The sequence below is a fragment of the Lonchura striata genome, chromosome 2 (assembly GCF_050655825.1).
Source record: "Lonchura striata isolate lonStrDom1 chromosome 2, ASM5065582v1, whole genome shotgun sequence".
NCBI lineage: Eukaryota > Metazoa > Chordata > Aves > Passeriformes > Estrildidae > Lonchura > Lonchura striata.
This window is the reverse complement of record NC_140704.1, coordinates 156,395,358-156,413,488: the sequence shown is the minus strand read 5'-3', so window position 1 is coordinate 156,413,488 and position 18,131 is coordinate 156,395,358. Positions and strand designations below refer to the sequence as shown.

Below are 18,131 nucleotides of genomic sequence, written 5' to 3'. Positions count from 1 at the left end.
CGTCAACTCCCGCGGCACCGCCTCCTTCTGTGCCGCCATAGGCGGTAACAGCATGGCGGCGTTGCCTGGCAACCGCGATAACGGGCAGTTGAAAAGACCAATCGGCGACGAGAGTCTGAGAGGCTCAGCCAATGGGTGTTGAAAGGAGGCGGGAACAGCGGGGAAAGGCATTGTGGGTAGCGTAGTGCGGCCCCTCAGACTGGGCCATAGCGGGGACACAGATGGAGGCATCGCTCGGCAACGGCTTTGATTGACGGCCGCAAGAGCCAATCAGCGGGGAGAAAACAAGAGCGGCGGAGCGGCAGAGCCAATGAAACGCCGAGTTTTGCCGGAAGGGGAGGGACGTTTGGGAGTGTGCACGGAAAGAGGCGGAAGCGCCGCGGAGGCACCGGGAGCGCCCCGGGATCATCGCGATTGTCGGGATCGAGGAGGGGGCCCGGAGCCCTCCAGGCTCAGCCGGGGATGTTCCACGGCATCGCGGGCCCGGCCGGGATGGGCGGTGAGAGCCGGGATGGGCCCGGGATGATCCCGGGATGGGATGGCCGGGATGGTCCCGGGAATGTGCCGGGATGGGATGGGCGGGATGGTCCCGGGAATGTGCCGGGATTCCCGGGATGGGATGGGCGGTGAGAGTCCGGGATGGTCCCGGGATTCCCAGGATGGGATGGCCGGGATGGTGCCGGGATGGTCCCGGGATTCCCGGGATGGGATGGGCGGGATGTCCCGGGATTCCCAGGATGGGATGGCCGGGATGGTGCCGGGATGGTCCCGGGATTCCCGGGATGGGATGGGCGGGATGGTCCCGGGATGTCCCGGGATTGCCGGGATGGGATGGGCGGGATGGTCCCGGGATGGGATGGGCGGGATGGTCCCGGGATCATCCCGGGATTCCCTGGATGGGATGGGCGGGATGGTCCCGGGATTCCCGGAATTCCCGGGATGGTCCCGCTATTCCCGGGATGGGATGGCCGGGATGATCCCGCTATTCCCGGGATGGAATTCCCGGGATGATCCCGCTATTCCCGGGATGGAATTCCCGGGATGGTCCCGCTATTCCCGGAATTCCCGGGATGATCCCGCTATTCCCGGGATGGGATGGCCGGGATGATCCCGCTATTCCCGGAATTCCCGGGATGATCCCGCTATTCCCGGAATTCCCGGAATGATCCCGCTATTCCCGGGATGGAATTCCCGGGATGATCCCGCTATTCCCGGAATTCCCGGAATGATCCCGCTATTCCCGGGATGGAATTCCCGGGATGATCCCGCTATTCCCGGGATGGTCCCGGAATTCCCGGGATGGAATTCCCGGTGTCTCTTCCCCTTTTAACCCTTCCCTTCCTCGCACGGCAGCGCCCGGGACTAAACCGGAGCTCTACGAGGTGAGCGCGGGGCGGGAACGGGCGGGAGTGGCCGGAAATGGCCGAGGGTGGCCGGAAATGGCCGAGAGGGGCCGGAAATGGCCGAGGGTGGCCGGAAATGAACGAGAGTGGCCGGAAATGGCCGAGGGTGGCCGGAAATGAACGAGAGTGGCCGGAAATGGCCGAGAGGGGCCGGAAATGGCCGAGAGGGGCCGGAAATGAACGAGGGTGGCCGGAAATGGCCGAGAGGGGCCGGAAATGAACGAGAGTGGCCGGAAATGAACGAGGGTGGCCGGAAATGAACGAGAGTGGCCGGAAATGAACGAGGGTGGCCGGAAATGGCCGAGAGTGGCCGGAAATGAACGAGGGTGGCCGGAAATGAACGAGAGTGGCCGGAAATGAACGAGGGTGGCCGGAAATGGCCGAGGGTGGCCGGAAATGGCCGGGATTGAGCCTTGAAATTTGGGGAATTTTTTTGAATTTTGGGGAATTTGGGGGATTTTGGGAATTGTTGGGAATTTGGGGAGTTTTGGGGAATTTCTGTAATTTTGGGAATTTTCAGGAATTTTGGGGATTTTTTGGGAAATTTGGGGAATTTTGGGGAATTTTTGCAAATTTTTTGGAATTTTTGGGAATTTGGGGAATTTCAGAATTTTTGGGGGAATTTTGGGAAATGTTGGGAATTTCGGGGATTTTTGGGAATTTTCAGGAAATTTCGGGAATTTTTGGGAATTTTGAGGAATTTTTGGGAAATTTGTGGAATTTTGGGGAATTTGGGGAATTTTTGGGAATTTCTGTGAATTTTGGAAAATTTTGGGGAATTTTTTGGAATTTGGGGGAATTTTGGGAATTTTCAGGAAATTTCGTGAATTTTGGGGAATTTTGGCGAATTTTGGGATTTTTTTTGAATTTTGGGGAATTTCGGGAATTTTGAGGAATTTTGGCGGATTTTGTGGAATTCTGGGAATTTTTGGGGATTTTTTTTTTTGGATTTTGGGGAATTTTGGGGATTTCAGGAATTTTGGGAATTTTGGGAAATTTTGAGGAATTTCGGGAATTGTTGGCAATTTTGGGAATTTGGGGAATGTTGGGAATTTCAGGAATTGTTGGGAATTTCGGGAATTTTGGGAATTTTTGGGAATTTTCCGCCTCCTCTCCCCGCAGGAGGTGAAGCTCTACAAGAACGCCCGGGAAAGGGAGAAGTGAGTGCGGCGATTTGGGGCGAATTTGGGCAATTTTGGGGCGGATTTTTGGGGAATTTTGGGGAATTTTTGGATAGGGATGGAGGAGGTTGGGGTTTGGATTATTCCCAGTCCCTCCCAGTATATCCCAGTCCCTCCCAGTACAAACCAGTCCAAACCAGTCCATTCCCAGTCCATTCTCAGTATATCCCAGTCCCTCCCCAGTCCCTCCCAATCCATTCCCAGTCCATTCTCAGTATATCCCAGTCCAAACCAGTCCAAACCAGTCCATTCCCAGTCCCACCCAGTCCATCCCAGTCCCTCCCAGTCCGTCCCAGTCCAAACCAGTCTGTCGCAGGTACGACAACATGGCCGAGCTGTTCCTGTTCATCCCAGTCCATTCCCAATCCATTCCCAATCCATTCCCAGTATATCCCAGTATATCCCAGTCCCTCCCAGTCCATTCCCAGTATATCCCAGTCCCTCCCAATCCATTCCCAGTCCATTCCCAGTATATCCCAGTACAAACCAGTCCATTCCCAGTCCCTCCCAATCCATTCCCAGTCCATTCCCAGTATATCCCAGTCCCTCCCAGTCCATTCCCAGTATATCCCAGTATATCCCAGTCCATTCCCAGTCCCTCCCAATCCATTCCCAGTCCATTCTCAGTATATCCCAGTCCAAACCAGTCCAAACCAGTCCATTCCCAGTCTCTCCCAGTATATCCCAGTCCCTCCCAGTCCATCCCAGTCCAAACCAGTCCGTCCCAGGTACGACAACATGGCCGAGCTGTTCCTGTTCATCCCAGTCCATTCCCAATCCATTCCCAATCCATTCCCAGTATATCCCAGTCCCACCCAGTCCATCCCAGTATATCCCAGTCCATTCCCAGTATATCCCAGTCCGTCCCAGTCCCTCCCAGTACAAACCAGTCCAAACCAGTCCGTCCCAGGTACGACAACATGGCCGAGCTGTTCCTGTTCATCCCAGTCCATTCCCAATCCATTCCCAGTATATCCCAGTCCCTCCCAATCCATTCCCAGTATATCCCAGTATATCCCAGTCCCTCCCAGTCCCTCCCAGTCCAAACCAGTCCAAACCAGTCCGTCCCAGGTACGACAACATGGCCGAGCTGTTCCTGTTCATCCCAGTCCATTCCCAATCCATTCCCAGTATATCCCAGTCCCTCCCAATCCATTCCCAGTATATCCCAGTCCCTCCCAGTCCAAACCAGTCCAAACCAGTCCAAACCAGTCCGTCCCAGGTACGACAACATGGCCGAGCTGTTCCTGTTCATCCCAGTCCATTCCCAGTCCATTCCCAGTATATCCCAGTCCATTCCCAGTCCCTCCCAGTCCGTCCCAGTCCGTCCCAGTCCAAACCAGTCCGTCCCAGGTACGACAACATGGCCGAGCTGTTCCTGTTCCTCCCAGTCCATTCCCAATCCATTCCCAGTATATCCCAGTATATCCCAATCCATTCCCAGTATATCCCAGTCCATTCCCAGTATATCCCAGTCCGTCCCAGTCCAAACCAGTCCGTCCCAGGTACGACAACATGGCCGAGCTGTTTGCGGTGGTGAAGACGCTGCAGGCGCTGGAGAAGGCGTACATCAAGGACTGCGTCACGCCCAACGAGTGAGCCCAAAATCCCCCAAAATCCCCCCAAAAATCCCCCAAAATCCCCCAAAATCCCCGGCAGCCCCCGGAGCCGGGGATCCCGGACCGGAAAAACCCGGAAAACCGGGAGAATTCCGGGAAAATTCCGGGAGAATTGCGGGAATTTGCAGGTACACGGCGGCGTGCTCGCGCCTCCTGGTGCAGTTCAAGGCGGCGCTGAAGCAGGTGCAGGGCGGCGAGGTCGGCACCATCGACGACTTCTGCCGCAAATTCCGGGTGAGGATCCCGGAATTTCGGGAATTTCGGGAATTTCGGGAAGCTCGGGTGAAATTTCAGGGATTTGGGGCGAAATTTGGGTGAAATTTGGGCGAAATTTGGGTGAAATTTGAATTTTTTGCGGGTTTTTTTTGAGGTTTTTGCGTTAATTTTTGACTGAAATTGAGAAGCGCAGAAGGAAAGTTTGGGAATGAAATTGGGGAATTTTGGGAATTTGGGATTCTGGGATTGGGAATTTTTGGTGAAATTGGAGGGATTTTAGGCAAAATTTGGGTAAAATTTGATGATTTTGGGGTTTTTTTTTGGGAAGTTCTGCGCTGATTTTTGACTGAAATGCAGCAACGGAAGAGAAAAATTTGGAAATTAAATTGGGGAATTTTGGGAATTTTTGGGCTGGAATTTGGGAATTTGGGATTCGGGGATTGGGAATTTTGGGAATTTGGGTGAAAATTTGGGATTTTTTGGGGGAATTCTGGGGAATTTTGGAGTCGGCGGGAAGCAGGTGCAGGGCGGCGAGGTCGGCACCATCGACGACTTCTGCCGCAAATTCCGGGTGAGGATCCCGGAATTTCGGGAATTTCGGGAATTTCGGGAATTTCGGGAAGCTCGGGTGAAATTTCAGGGATTTGGGGCGAAATTTGGGTGAAATTCCGACGATTTTTGGGGTTTTTTTGGTGATTTTTCGGGGTTTTTGCCTTAATTTTTGACTGAAATGCAGCAGTAAAAATTTGGGAATGGAATTGGGGAATTTTGGGAAGTTTTGGGCCGGAATTTGGGAATTTGGGATTCTGGGATTGGGAATTTTGGGAATTTGGGGCGAAATTTGGGAATTTTTTTGAGAATTTTGGGTTTTTTTCAAGGTTTTTGCATTAATTTTTGACAGAAATTGAGAAGTGGAGGAGGAAAATTTGGGAATGGAATTGGGGAATTTTGGGAATTTTTAGGCTGGAATTTGGGAATTTGGGATTCTGGGATTGGGAATTTTGTGGATTTGGGTGAAAATTTGGGAATTTTTTGAGAATTTTGGGGTTTTTTTCAAGGTTTTTGCATTAATTTTTGACTGAAATTGAGAAGTGGAGGAGGAAAATTTGGGAATGGAATTGGGGAATTTTGGGAATTTTTGGGCCGGAATTTGGGAATTTGGGATTCGGGGATTGGGAATTTTGGGAATTTGGGTGAAAATTTGGGATTTTTTGGGGGAATTCTGGGGAATTTTGGAGTTGGCGGGAAGCAGGTGCAGGGCGGCGAGGTCGGCACCATCGACGACTTCTGCCGCAAATTCCGGGTGAGGATCCCGGAATTTCGGGAATTTCGGGAATTTCGGGAAGCTCGGGTGAAATTTCAGGGATTTGGGGCGAAATTTGGGTGAAATTTGGGCGAAATTTGGGGTTTTTTTGACGTTTTTTCGGGGTTTTTGCCTTAATTTTTGACTGAAATGCAGCAGTAAAAATTTGGGAATGGAATTGGGGAATTTTGGGAATTTTTGGGCCGGAATTTGGGAATTTGGGATTCTGGGATTGGGAATTTAGCGGATTTGGGGTGAAAATTTGGGAATTTTTTTGAGAATTTTGGGGTTTTTTCAAGGTTTTTGCATTAATTTTTGACTGAAATTGAGAAGCGCAGAAGGAAAGTTTGGGAATGGAATTGGGGAATTTTGGGAATTTTTGGGCTGGAATTTGGGAATTTGGGATTCCGGGATTGGGAATTTTGGGAATTTGGGTGAAAATTTGGGATTTTTTGGGGGAATTTTGGGGAATTTTGGAGTCGGGGGGAAGCAGGTGCAGGGCGGCGAGGTCGGCACCATCGACGACTTCTGCCGCAAATTCCGGGTGAGGATCCCGGAATTTCGGGAATTTCGGGAAGCTCGGGTGAAATTTCAGGGATTTGGGGCGAAATTTGGGTGAAATTTGGGCGAAATTTGGGTGAAATTTGAATTTTTTGCGGGTTTTTTTTGAGGTTTTTGCGTTAATTTTTGACTGAAATTGAGAAGCGCAGAAGGAAAGTTTGGGAATGAAATTGGGGAATTTTGGGAATTTTTGGGCCGGAATTTGGGAATTTGGGATTCTGGGATTCTGGGATTGGGAATTTTAGGAATTTGGGTGAAAGTTTGGGAATTTTTTGAGAATTTTGGGATTTTTTTGAGGTTTTTGTATTAATTTTTGACAGAAATTGAGCAGTGGAGGAGGAAAATTTGGGAATGGAATTGGGGAATTTTTGGAATTTTTGGGCCGGAATTTGGGAATTTGGGATTCCGGGATTGGGAATTTTGGGAATTTGGGTGAAAATTTGGGATTTTTTGGGGGAATTTTGGGGAATTTTGGAGTTGGCGGGAAGCAGGTGCAGGGCGGCGAGGTCGGCACCATCGACGACTTCTGCCGCAAATTCCGGGTGAGGATCCCGGAATTTCGGGAATTTTGGGAAGCTCGGGTGAAATTTCAGGGATTTGGGGCGAAATTGGGGCGAAATTTGGGTTTTTTTTGACTTTTTTTGGGGTTTTTGCCTTAATTTTTGACTGAAATGCAGCAGTAAAAATTTGGGAATGGAATTGGGGAATTTTGGGAATTTTTGGGCTGGAATTTGGGAATTTGGGATTCCGGGATTGGGAATTTTGTGGATTTGGGGTGAAAATTTGGGATTATTTGGAGAATTTTGGGGATTTTTTTTTTGGTGGGTTTTTTGTGCTGAATTTTGACTGAAATAGAGACATGGAAGGGAAAAAAATTGGAGAATTTTGGGAATTTTTGGGCTGGAATTTGAGAAATTTGGGAATTTTCGGGAATTTTGGGAATTCCCAGCTGGATTGCCCCCGGCCATGGATGGAATTGAGGCTAAATTTGGGAATTTTGGGGGGAATTTGGGGCTGAAAATGGGATTTTTGGGCTTTTTTGGGGTTTTTTTGGGGATTTTTTCAGGAATTTCTGGGAATTTTGGCTCGGGAATTTGGGAGCGGGTTGGGAAATTTGGGAATTTTGGGAATTTGGGGGTAAAATTGGGAATTTTGTGGAATTTTGTGGAAATTTGGGTCTAAAATTGGGAATTTTGGGCTTTTTTGGGGATTTTTTCAGGAATTTCTGGGAATTTTGGCTCGGGAATTTGGGAGCGGGTTGGAAAATTCGGGAATTTTGGGAATTTGGGTGTAAAATTGGGAATTTTGTGGGAAATTTGGGGCTAAAAATGGGAATTTTGGGCTTTTTGGGGTTTTTTTTTTTGGGATTTTTTCAGGAATTTCTGGGAATTTTGGCTCGGGAATTGGGGAGCGGGTTGGGAAATTTGGGAATTTCGGGAATTTTGGGAATTGCCAGCTGGACTGCCCCCTGGCCATGGAGCGCATCCGCGAGGATCGGCCAATCACCATCAAGGACGACAAAGGGAACCTGAACCGCTGCATCGCCGACATCGTCTCCGTACGCCAAAATCTCCCACATTCCCAAAAAATTTCCGGGAATTTTCGGGAATTCCGGGGGGTCGGGAACGCGTGGGAGGTCGGGGAATTTTTCGGGATTTTTCTCGGATTTTTCGGGGATTTTTTAAATTAATTTTTTCGGATTTTTTGCGATTTTTGGGGATTATTTTGTTTTTTTTTTTAAATATTTGAGGTTTTTTTTTTTTTGAGGATTTTTTGGGAATTTTTGGGGTTTTTTTGGTGATTTTTTTTTGGTGGTTTTTTAAATTTTTTTGTGATTTTTTTTTTAGGTATTTTAATGGGAAATTTTAGGATTTTTCGGTGACTTTTTGTGATTTTTTTGGAATTTTTTTGGGTATTTTAATGGGAATTTTGGTGATTTTTTTGGGTAATTTTTGGCATATTTTTATGTGACTTTTTTGGGACTTTTTGGACATTTTTTTTGGTAATTATTTGCTATTTTATGGGAATTTTTAGTGATTTTTTTTTTTTAATTTTTTCTGTGATTTTGGATGATTTTTTTGCATTTTAAAATTATTTTTTGGTGAATATTTAAAAACACTTCTGTGATTTTTTGTGATTTTTTTCCAGTTTTTTGTGAAACTTTTTTTCAATTTTTGTGATTATTTTGGGATGTTTGGGGGAATTTTTGGGATTTTTTTCTGATTTTTTTGTGATTTTTCTGGGTGATTTTTTGGGTGTTTTTATGGGATTTTTTCATGATTTTTAAATTTTTTTTGGTGATTTTTTGGGATATTTTGATGGGATTTTTTTTTTTTTGCATTTTTTTGTGGATTTAAAAAAAATTTTTGTACTTTTTTGAGTATTTTTATGGGAATTTTTGGTGCGTTTTTGGTGATTTCTTTTTGTGATTTTTGGGTGTTTTTTGTGGGATTTTTTTGGTGATTTTTATAATTTTTTGAGATTTTTTTGGGTATTTTTTCGGGAATTTTTTTGTGATTTTTTTGTGGAAATTTTTGGGGCTATTTTGTTGCTTTTTAAGGGATTTTTGGGGGGATTTCATTATTTTTTAAGGGATTTTTTTTTGGAGTTTTTGGGGGACATTTTGTTATTTTTAAGGGATTTTTTGTGAATTTTTTGGGAGGTATTTTGTTATTTTTAAGGGATTTTTTTTATTTTTTGGAGGTATTTTTTTATTTTTTAAGGGATTTTTTTTTTAAATTTTTTGGGGGTATTTCGTTATTTTTAAGGGATTTTGGGGGGATTTTTTGGGGGGATTTTTGGGGTGTTTTGTTAATTTCTAAGGGAATTTTTTTGGGGTATTTTGTTATTTTTTAAGTTAATTTTTGGGGATATTTTGTTATTTTTTAAGGGATTTTTTGGGGGTATTTTGTTATTTTTAAGGGATTTTTTTGGGGTATTTTATTATTTTTTAAGGAATTCTTTTGGGGGTATTTTGTTATTTTTTAAGGAATTCTTTTGGGGGTATTTTGTTATTTTTTAGGGATTTTTTGGGGATATTTTGTTATTTTTTTAAGGGATTTTTTGGGGGTATTTTATTATTTTTTAAGGGATTCTTTTGGGGGTATTTTGTTATTTTTTTGGGAATTTTTGGGGGGATTTTGGGGGGTCTGGGGCTGGGGCTGATCCCGAATTTCCGTTGGAATTTTGGCAGCTTTTCATCACCGTGATGGACAAACTGCGCCTGGAGATCCGCGCCATGGACGAGGTGGGGATCCCAAAAATCCCCAAATTCCCCCAAAAATCCCCAAAATCCGGTCCCAAAAATCCCCAAAATCCGGTCCCAAAAAAACCCCATTTCCATTCCCAAAAATCCCCAAAATCCGGTCCCAAAAATTCCCAAAAAAACCCCATTTCCATTCCCAAAAATCCCCCATTTCCATTCCCCAAAATTTCCCCAAAATTCCCCCAATTCCTGTCCCAAAAATCCCTAAAAATTGCCGAAAAATCCCCAAAATCCAGTCCCAAAAATCCCTGAAATCCAGTCCCAAAATTTCCCAAAAAATTCCCAAAAATCCACCATTTCCATTCCCCAAAATTCCCCAAAATTCCCCCAATTCCTGTCCCAAAAATCCCTAAAAATTGCCTAAAAATCCCCAAAATCCAGTCCCAAAAATCCCCAAAATCCAGTCCCAAAAATCCCCAAAATCCATTCCCAAAAAATCCCCCAAAATCTGTCCCAAAAATCCCCAATTTCCATTCCCCAAAATTCCCCAAAATTCCCCCAATTCCTGTCCCAAAAATCCCTAAAAATTGCCTAAAAATCCCCAAAATCTGGTCCCAAAAATTCCCGAAAAAAGCCCGAAATCCAGTCCCAAAATTTCCCAAAAAATTCCCAAAAATCCCCCAAAATTCCCCCAATTCCTGTCCCAAAAATCCCCAAAAATTCCCCAAAAATCCCCAAAATCCGGTCCCAAAAATTCCCAAAAATCCCCCATTTCCATTCCCAAAAATCCCCCAATTCCAGCTCCAAAAATTAAAAAGAATTCTCAAAAATTCCCACAATTCCGGCCCCAAAAATCCCCAAAATTCCCAAAAAATCCCCGAAATCCGGTCCCAAAAATTCCCCAAAAAAACCCCATTTCCATTCCCAAAAATCCCTCCAAAAATTCCCAAAATTTACCCCAAAAACTCCCCAAAAAATTCCCAAAATTTCCCCCAAAATTGCCAAATTTTCCCAAAATTCCTGAAAATTCCCCAAAAATTCTCCAGAAAAACATCTCAAACCTCCCCCAAAATTCCCAAAAATTCCCCAAAAATCTCCAGAAAAAAATCCCAAAACTCCCCAAAAATTCCCAAAAATTTCCCAAAAATTTGCTTTATAACCCCCAAAAATTGGCCTAAACCCCCCCAAAACCCCTCCAAAATTCCCCAAAAATTCCCCAAAAATCTCCAGGAAAAAAAAATCCCAAATTTCCCCAAAAATTCCCCAAAATCCCCCAAAAATCCCCCCAAAAATTCCCAAAAAATTCCCAAAAATTCAAAAAAACCTTCCAAAAATCCCCAAAAATTTGCTTTATAACCCCCCAAAATTGGCCTAAACCCCCCCAAAATTCCCCCAAAATCCCCCCAAAATTCCCGAAATTCCCAAAATTCCCAAAAATTCCCGAATTCCCAGATCCAGCCGGACCTGCGGGAGCTGCTGGAGACGATGACCCGCATGAGCTCCCTGCCCCAAAATTCCCAAAATTTCCCCCAAAATTCCACTCCCAAAACCCCCCAATTCCAGTCCTTAAAAATTCCCCAAATTCCCCCAAAAATTCCCAAAATTCCCCCAAAAATTCTTCAGAAAAACTTCCCAAAGCTCCCCCAAAATTCCCAAAAAATCCCCAAAATTTCCCCAAAAATCTCTAGAAAAGCATCCGAAAATTCCCAAAATTCCACTCCCAAAACCCCCCAATTCCAGTCCTTAAAAATTCCAAAAAATTCACCAAAAATTCCCAAAAAATCCCCCAAAAATTCTCCAGAAAAACATCTCAAACCTCCCCCAAAATTCCCAAAAATTCCCCAAAAATCTCCAGAAAAAAAAATCCCAAAAATTCCCAAAAAATTCCCAAAAATTCAAAAAAACCTTCTAAAAATCCCCAAAAATTTGCTTTATAACCCCCCAAAATTGGCCTAAACCCCCCCAAAACCCCCCCAAAATCCCCCCAAAATTCCCAAAATTCCCGAAATTCCCAAAAATTCCCGAATTCCCAGATCCAGCCGGACCTGCGGGAGCTGCTGGAGACGATGACCCGGATGAGCTCCCTGCCCCAAAATTCCCAAAATTTCCCCCAAAATTCCACTCCCAAAACCCCCCAATTCCAGTCCTTAAAAATTCCAAAAAATTCACCAAAAATTCCCCAAATTCCCCCAAAATTCCACTCCCAAAACCCCCCAATTCCAGTCCTTAAAAATTCCCAAAAATTCCCCAAATTCCCCCAAAAATTCCCAAAATTTCCCCCAAAATTCCACTCCCAAAACCCCCCAATTCCAGTCCTTAAAAACTCAAAAAAATTCACCAAAAATTCCCCCAAAAATTCCCAAAAAATCCCCCAAAATTCTCCAGGAAAAAACTTCCCAAACCTCCCCCAAAATTCCTCAAAAATTCCCGAAAAATCTCCAGAAAAAAAATCCCAAAAATCCCCCAAAATCCCCCAAAAAATTCCCAAAAAATTCCCAAAAATTCAAAAAAACCTTCTAAAAATCCCCAAAAATTTGCTTTATAACCCCCAAAAATTGGCCTAAACCCCCCAAAACCCCCCCAAAATTCCCCCAAATTCCCGAAATTCCCAAAAATTCCCAAAAATTCCCGAATTCCCAGATCCAGCCGGACCTGCGGGAGCTGCTGGAGACGATGACCCGGATGAGCTCCCTGCCCCCCGACTTCGAGGGGCGCCTCAAAGTCAACCAATGGTGAGGCAGCACCGGAATTTCGGGAAGTTCGGGAATTTCGGGAAGTTCGGGAACATTTGGGGAGAATTTGGGAACATCTGGGGAGAATTTGGGGGATTTTTTGGGGGTTTTTTGGGATTTTTGGGGGTTTTTTTGGATTTTTTGTGGATTTTATGGGGATTTTTTGGGATTTTTTGACGATTTTTGGGGATTTTTTGGGGTTTTTTTTGGATTTTTTGTGGATGTTTTGGGGATTTTCTTGGGATCTTTTTGGGATTTTTGTGGTTTTGGGGATTTTGGGGGTTTTTTTTGGGATTTTGGGGGTTTTTTTGGGGATTTTTGGGGATTTTATGGGGATTTTTTTGGGATCTTTTGGGGGTTTTTTTTGGGATTTTGGGGGTTTTTTTGGATTTTTTCTGGATTTTATGGGGATTTTTTGGGATCTTTGGGGATTTTTTTGGGATTTTTGTGGTTTTGGGGATTTTGGGGGAATTTTGGGGATTTTTGGGGATTTTTTTGGATTTTTTTGTGGATTTTATGGGGATTTTTTTGGGATCTTTTTGGTTTTGGGGATTTTGGGGGAATTTGGGGTTTTTGTTGATTTGTTGTGGATTTTATGGGGATTTTTTGGGATTTTTTGAGGATTTTTTTGGGATTTTTGTGGTTTTGGGGATTTTGCGTTTTTTTGGGGGATTTTTGGGGGTTTTCTTGGATTTTTTCTGGATTTTTCTGGAATTTTTGAGGATTTTTTGGGGATTTTTGTGGATTTTTGTTGTTTTGGGGATTTTGGGGTTTTTTTTTGGGATTTTGGGGTTTTTTTTGGGATTTTGGGGGGTTTTTTTTTGATTTTTTTCTGGATTTTATGGGGATTTTTGGGGATTTTTTTTGGGATCCTTTTGGGATTTTTGTGGTTTTGGGGATTTTGGAAGAATTTTGGGGATTTTTGGGGGTTTTTTTTGATTTTTTGTGGATTTTACGGGGATTTTTTGATTTTTTGGGGATTTTTTTGGGATCTTTTTGGGATTTTTGTGGTTTTGGGGATTTTGGGGGAATTTTGGAAATTTTTTGGGGAATTTTGGGGATTTTTTGGGGAATTTTGGGGATTTTTTAGGAATTGTGTGGGGATTTGGGGACTTTTTGGGATTTTTGGGGATTTTTTTGCAATTTTTTGGAATTTGGGGGATTTTTGGGGATTTTTTTGCGATTTTTTGAGATTTGGGGGATTTTTGGGGGGATTTTTTTGGGGAATTTCGGGAATATTTTGAGAATATTTTTGGGAAATGTTTTTGGAATTTTGGGAACATTTTGGGAATATTTTGGGAATCCCCCAGGCTGCAGAGGCTGAGCAGGACGAGTTGGGGATTTTGGGATTCGGGGATTTGGGAGCGGAATTTTGGGAATTTCTCGGGGATTTTTTGGGGATTTTTTGGGAATTTTGGGAGTTTTGGGGATTTTTGGGGGGATTTTGGGGTTTTGGAGGGAATTGGAGAATTTTTGGGGGGATTTTTGGGAATTTTGGGGGATTTTTTTTGAATTTTGGGGGATTTTTTTGGGAATTTCAGGGATTTATTTGGGGCTTTTGGGGGGAATTTGGAGAATTTTGGGAGAATTTGGGAGTTTGGGAACATTTGGGGAGAATTTGGGAAAATTTGGGGAGAATTTGGGGATATTTTGGGGATTTTTGGGGGGGATTTGGGGATTAGTGGGGATTTTTTTTGGATTTTGGGGATTTTTGGGGATTTTTTTGGGAATTTCGGGGATTTTTGGGGAATTTCAGGGATTGATTTGGGTGTTTGGGGAATTTTGGGGGATTTTTTGGGGATTTTTTTGAATTTTGGGGGGATTTTTTGGGAATTTTTTGGGGGTTTTTGGAAATTTTGGGGATTTTTGGAGGATTTTTTAGGAATTTTGAAGATTTTTTGGGGAATTTTGGGTTATTTTGGGGATTTTTCCGGGATTTTTGTGATGAGGAATTTTGAGGGATTTTTGGGGGAGTTTTGAGATTTTTGGGGGATTTTTTGTGATTTTATGGGGATTTTTTGGGATTTTTTGGGGGATTTTTTTTGGGGAATTTCAGGAATATTTTGGGAATTTTTGGGAATATTTTGGGAATTTTTGGCTCCAGGCTGCAGACGCTGAGCGCGATGTCGGCCTTGGACAAGTTTGGGATTTTGGGATTGGGGGATTCGGGAGCGGAATTTTGGGAATTTCTCGGGGATTTTTTTGGGAATATTTTGGGAACATTTTGGGAATTTTTGGGGAATATTTTGGGAACATTTTGGGATATTTTGGGAATTTTTTTGGGGAATCCCTTAGGCTGTAGATGCCCAGCGTGACGTCGGCCTTGGAGCAGTTTGGAATTTTGGAATTGGGGGATTTGGGAGCGGAATTTTGGGAATTTCTCGGGGATTTTTTTGGGTTTTTTTTGGGAATATTTTGGGAACATTTTGGGAATTTTTGGGGAATATTTTGGGAACATTTTGGGAATTTTTTTGGGGAATCCCTTAGGCTGTAGATGCCCAGCGTGACGTTGGCCGCGGACGAGTTTGGGATTTTGGGATTGGGAGATTCGGGAGCGGAATTTTGGGAATTTCTCGGGGATTTTTTTGGGGATTTTTTTTGGGAATATTTCGGGAATTTTTCAGGAACATTTTGGGATATTTTGGGAATTTTTTGGGAATCCCTTAGGCTGTAGATGCCGAGCGTGACGTCGGCCTTGGAGCAGTTTGGGATTCCGGAATTGGGAGATTTGGGAGCAGAATTTTGGGAATTTCTCGGGGATTTTTTTGGGGATTTTTTTTGGGAATATTTCAGGAATTTTTCAGGAACATTTTGGGATATTTTGGGAATTTTTTGGGAATCCCTTAGGCTGTAGATGCCAAGTGTGACGTTGGCCATGGATGAGTTTGGGATTCTGGAATTGGGAGATACGGGAGCGGAATTTTGGGAATTTCTCAGGGATTTTTTTGGGAATTTCAGGAATATTTTGGGACCATTTTGGGAATTTTTGGCGCCCAGGCTGCAGACGCTGAGCGTGATGTCGGCCTTGGAGCAGTTTGGGATTTTGGGATTGGGGGATTTGGGAGCGGAATTTTGGGAATTTCTCAGGGATTTTTTTGGGTTTTTTTTGGGAATATTTTGGGAACATTTTGGGAATTTTTGGGGAATATTTTGGGAACATTTTGGGATATTTTGGGAATTTTTTTGGGGAATCCCTTAGGCTGTAGATGCCCAGCGTGACGTCGGCCTCAGATGAGTTTGGGATTTTGGGATTGGGGGATTTGGGAGCGGAATTTTGGGAATTTCTCAGGGATTTTTTTTTGGGATTTTTTTTTAAATTTCGGGAATTTTTTGGGACCATTTTGGGAATTTTTGGCTCCAGGCTGCAGACGCTGAGCGCGATGTCGGCCTCGGAGCAGTTTGGGATTCTGGAATTGGGGGATTTGGGAGCGGAATTTTGGGAATTTCTCGGGGATTTTTTGGGGGATTTTTTGGGGGATTTTTTTGGGAATTTCGGGAACATTTCGGGAATATTTTGGGAATATTTTTGGCTCCAGGCTGCAGACGCTGAGCGCGATGTCGGCCGCGGACGAGTTTGGGATTTTGGAATTGGGGGATTTGGGAGCGGAATTTTGGGAATTTCTCGGGGATTTTTTTGGGGATTTTTTTGGGGATTTTTTTGGGATCTTCGGGAATTTTTCGGGACCATTTTGGGAATATTTTTGGCTCCAGGCTGCAGACGCTGAGCGCGATGTCGGCCTTGGAGCAGTTTGGGATTCTGGAATTGGGAGATTTGGGAGCGGAATTTTGGGAATTTCTCGGGGATTTTTTTTTGGGATTTTTTTTGGAATTTCGGGAACATTTTGGGAATTTTTCGGGACCATTTTGGGAATATTTTTGGCTCCAGGCTGCAGACGCTGAGCGCGATGTCGGCCGCGGACGAGCTGGACGATGCCCAGGTCCGGCAGATGCTCTTCGACCTCGAGTCCGCCTACAACGCCTTCAACCGCTTCCTGCACGCCTGAGACCGCCCCAAACCGGCCCAAACCGGCCCAAACCGGCCCAAACCGGTCCAGACCGGTCCAATCAGGAGTTTGGGATAATAAACGGGAGGAGGAAAATCCCAAAAATCCCCCAAATCCGGGAGGAATTCCGCTCTTTTCTCCTCATTTGTGCATCAAACTGGGAGCCTGTCCCAGTAAAAACCAGTTCAGACCAGTTCAAACCAGTTCAGACCAGTTCAAACCGGCCTGAACCGGTCCAACCAGGAGTTTGGGATAATAAACGGGAGGAGAAAAATCCCAAAATCCGTGAAAAATTCCGTTTTTTTCTCTTGTTAATGGGAGCCGTTCCCAGTCCAGACCAGTAAAAACCAGTTCAGACCAGTCCAAACCGGTTCAGACCGGTCCAAACTGGAGCCCCCAGGAGTTTGGGATAATAAACAGGAGAAGAAAAATCCCAAAATCTGGGAAAAATTCCGGTTTTTTCTCATAATTTGTGCATCAAACTGGGAGCCTGTCCCAGTAAAATCCAGTCCAAACCAGTTCAAACCAGTTCAGACCATTCCAAACCGGTTCAGACCAGTCCAAACCGGTTCAGACCAGTCCAAACCAGTTCAGACCAGTCCAAACCGGCCCCAACCGGCCCGACCAGGAGTTTGGGATAATAAACGGGAGGAGGAAAATCCCAAAAATCCCCAAAATCCGGGAAAAATTCCGTTTTTTTCTCCTCATTTGTGCATCAAACTGGGAGCCTGTCCCAGTAAAAACCAGTTCAGACCAGTCCAGACCAGTTCAGACCGGTTCAAATCAGTTCAGACCAGTCCAGACTGGATCCACCAGGAGTTTGGGATAATAAACGGGAGGAGCCAAATCCCAAAAATCCCCAAAATCCGGGAGGAATTCCGTTCTTTTCTCCTCATTTGTGCAATAAACTGGGAGCCTGTCCCAGGAAAAACCAGTCCAAACCAGTTCAAACCAGTTCAGACCAGTAGAAACCAGTCCAAACCAGCCCAAACTGGCCCGACCAGGAGTTTGGGATAATAAACGGGAGGAGCCAAATCCCAAAAATCCCCAAAATCCGGGAGGAATTCCGTTCTTTTCTCCTCATTTGTGCATCAAACTGGGAGCCTGTCCCAGGAAAAACCAGTTCAGACCAGTTCAGACCAGTTCAAACCGGTCCGAACCGGTCCAGTCAGGAGTTTGGGATAATAAACGGGAGGAAGAAAATCCCAAAAATCCCAAAATCTGGGAAAAATTCCATTTTTTTCTCCTCATTTGTGCATCAAACTGGGAGCCTGTCCCAGGAAAAACCAGTTCAGACCAGTCCAAACCAGTTCAGACCCGTCCAAACCAGTTCAGACCAGTCCAAACTGGATCCACCAGGAGTTTGGGATAATAAACAGGAGAAGAAAAAACCCAAAATCCGGGAAAAATTCCGGTTTTTTCTCATAATTTGTGCATCAAACTGGGAGCCTGTCCCAGTAAAATCCAGTCCAAACCAGTTCAAACCAGTTCAGACCAGTCCAAACCGGTTCAACCAGGAGTTTGGGATAATAAACGGGAGGAGGAAAATCCCCAAAATCCGGGAAAAATTCCATTTTTTTTCTCTTGTTAATGGGAGCCATTCCCAGTCTAGACCAGTAAAAACCAGTTCAGACCAGTCTAAACCAGTCCAGACCAGTCTAAACCAGTCCAAACCAGTAAAAACCACTCCAAACCAGTAAAAACCAGTCCAGACCAGTCCCCAAATCCCAAAAATCAGCAAAAATCCGGGATCAAACTGGGATTTATTGGATCCAACTGGGAACCTCCCAGTCCAAACCAGTTTAAACCAGTCCAAACCAGTAAAAACCAGTAAAAACCAGTTTAAACCAGTCCAGACCAGTAAAAACCAGTCCAGACCAGTAAAAACCAGTCCAAACCAGTAAAAA

The 18,131-nt window shown here is 44.6% G+C and overlaps 1 protein-coding gene across 9 annotated transcripts; it reads left to right on the top strand.

The window, feature by feature from the left end:
• The first annotated feature begins 337 nt into the window (after nucleotides 1-337).
• VPS28 (VPS28 subunit of ESCRT-I) lies at nucleotides 338-17,622 on the top strand. 9 transcript variants are annotated; one of them, XR_014953181.1, is made up of 11 exons: nucleotides 338-499; nucleotides 1,354-1,382; nucleotides 2,526-2,563; nucleotides 4,090-4,179; nucleotides 4,332-4,437; nucleotides 7,740-7,841; nucleotides 9,477-9,530; nucleotides 12,129-12,220; nucleotides 16,107-16,291; nucleotides 17,210-17,356; nucleotides 17,525-17,622. XR_014953181.1 is itself a non-coding variant. In XM_085572737.1 (10 exons), exons 1-9 carry the CDS (start codon nucleotides 463-465, stop codon nucleotides 16,222-16,224), a joined length of 666 nt encoding a protein of 221 aa, XP_085428863.1. In that variant the 5' UTR covers nucleotides 338-462; the 3' UTR covers nucleotides 16,225-16,249; nucleotides 16,814-17,622. The 9 variants fall into 9 exon arrangements, 5 of the variants coding, with proteins under 5 accessions (XP_085428863.1, XP_085428864.1, XP_085428861.1 ...); XR_014953179.1 differs by having other exon boundaries at nucleotides 16,107-16,279; nucleotides 17,200-17,622; XR_014953180.1 differs by having other exon boundaries at nucleotides 17,210-17,622.
• The last annotated feature ends 509 nt before the right edge of the window (nucleotides 17,623-18,131 follow it).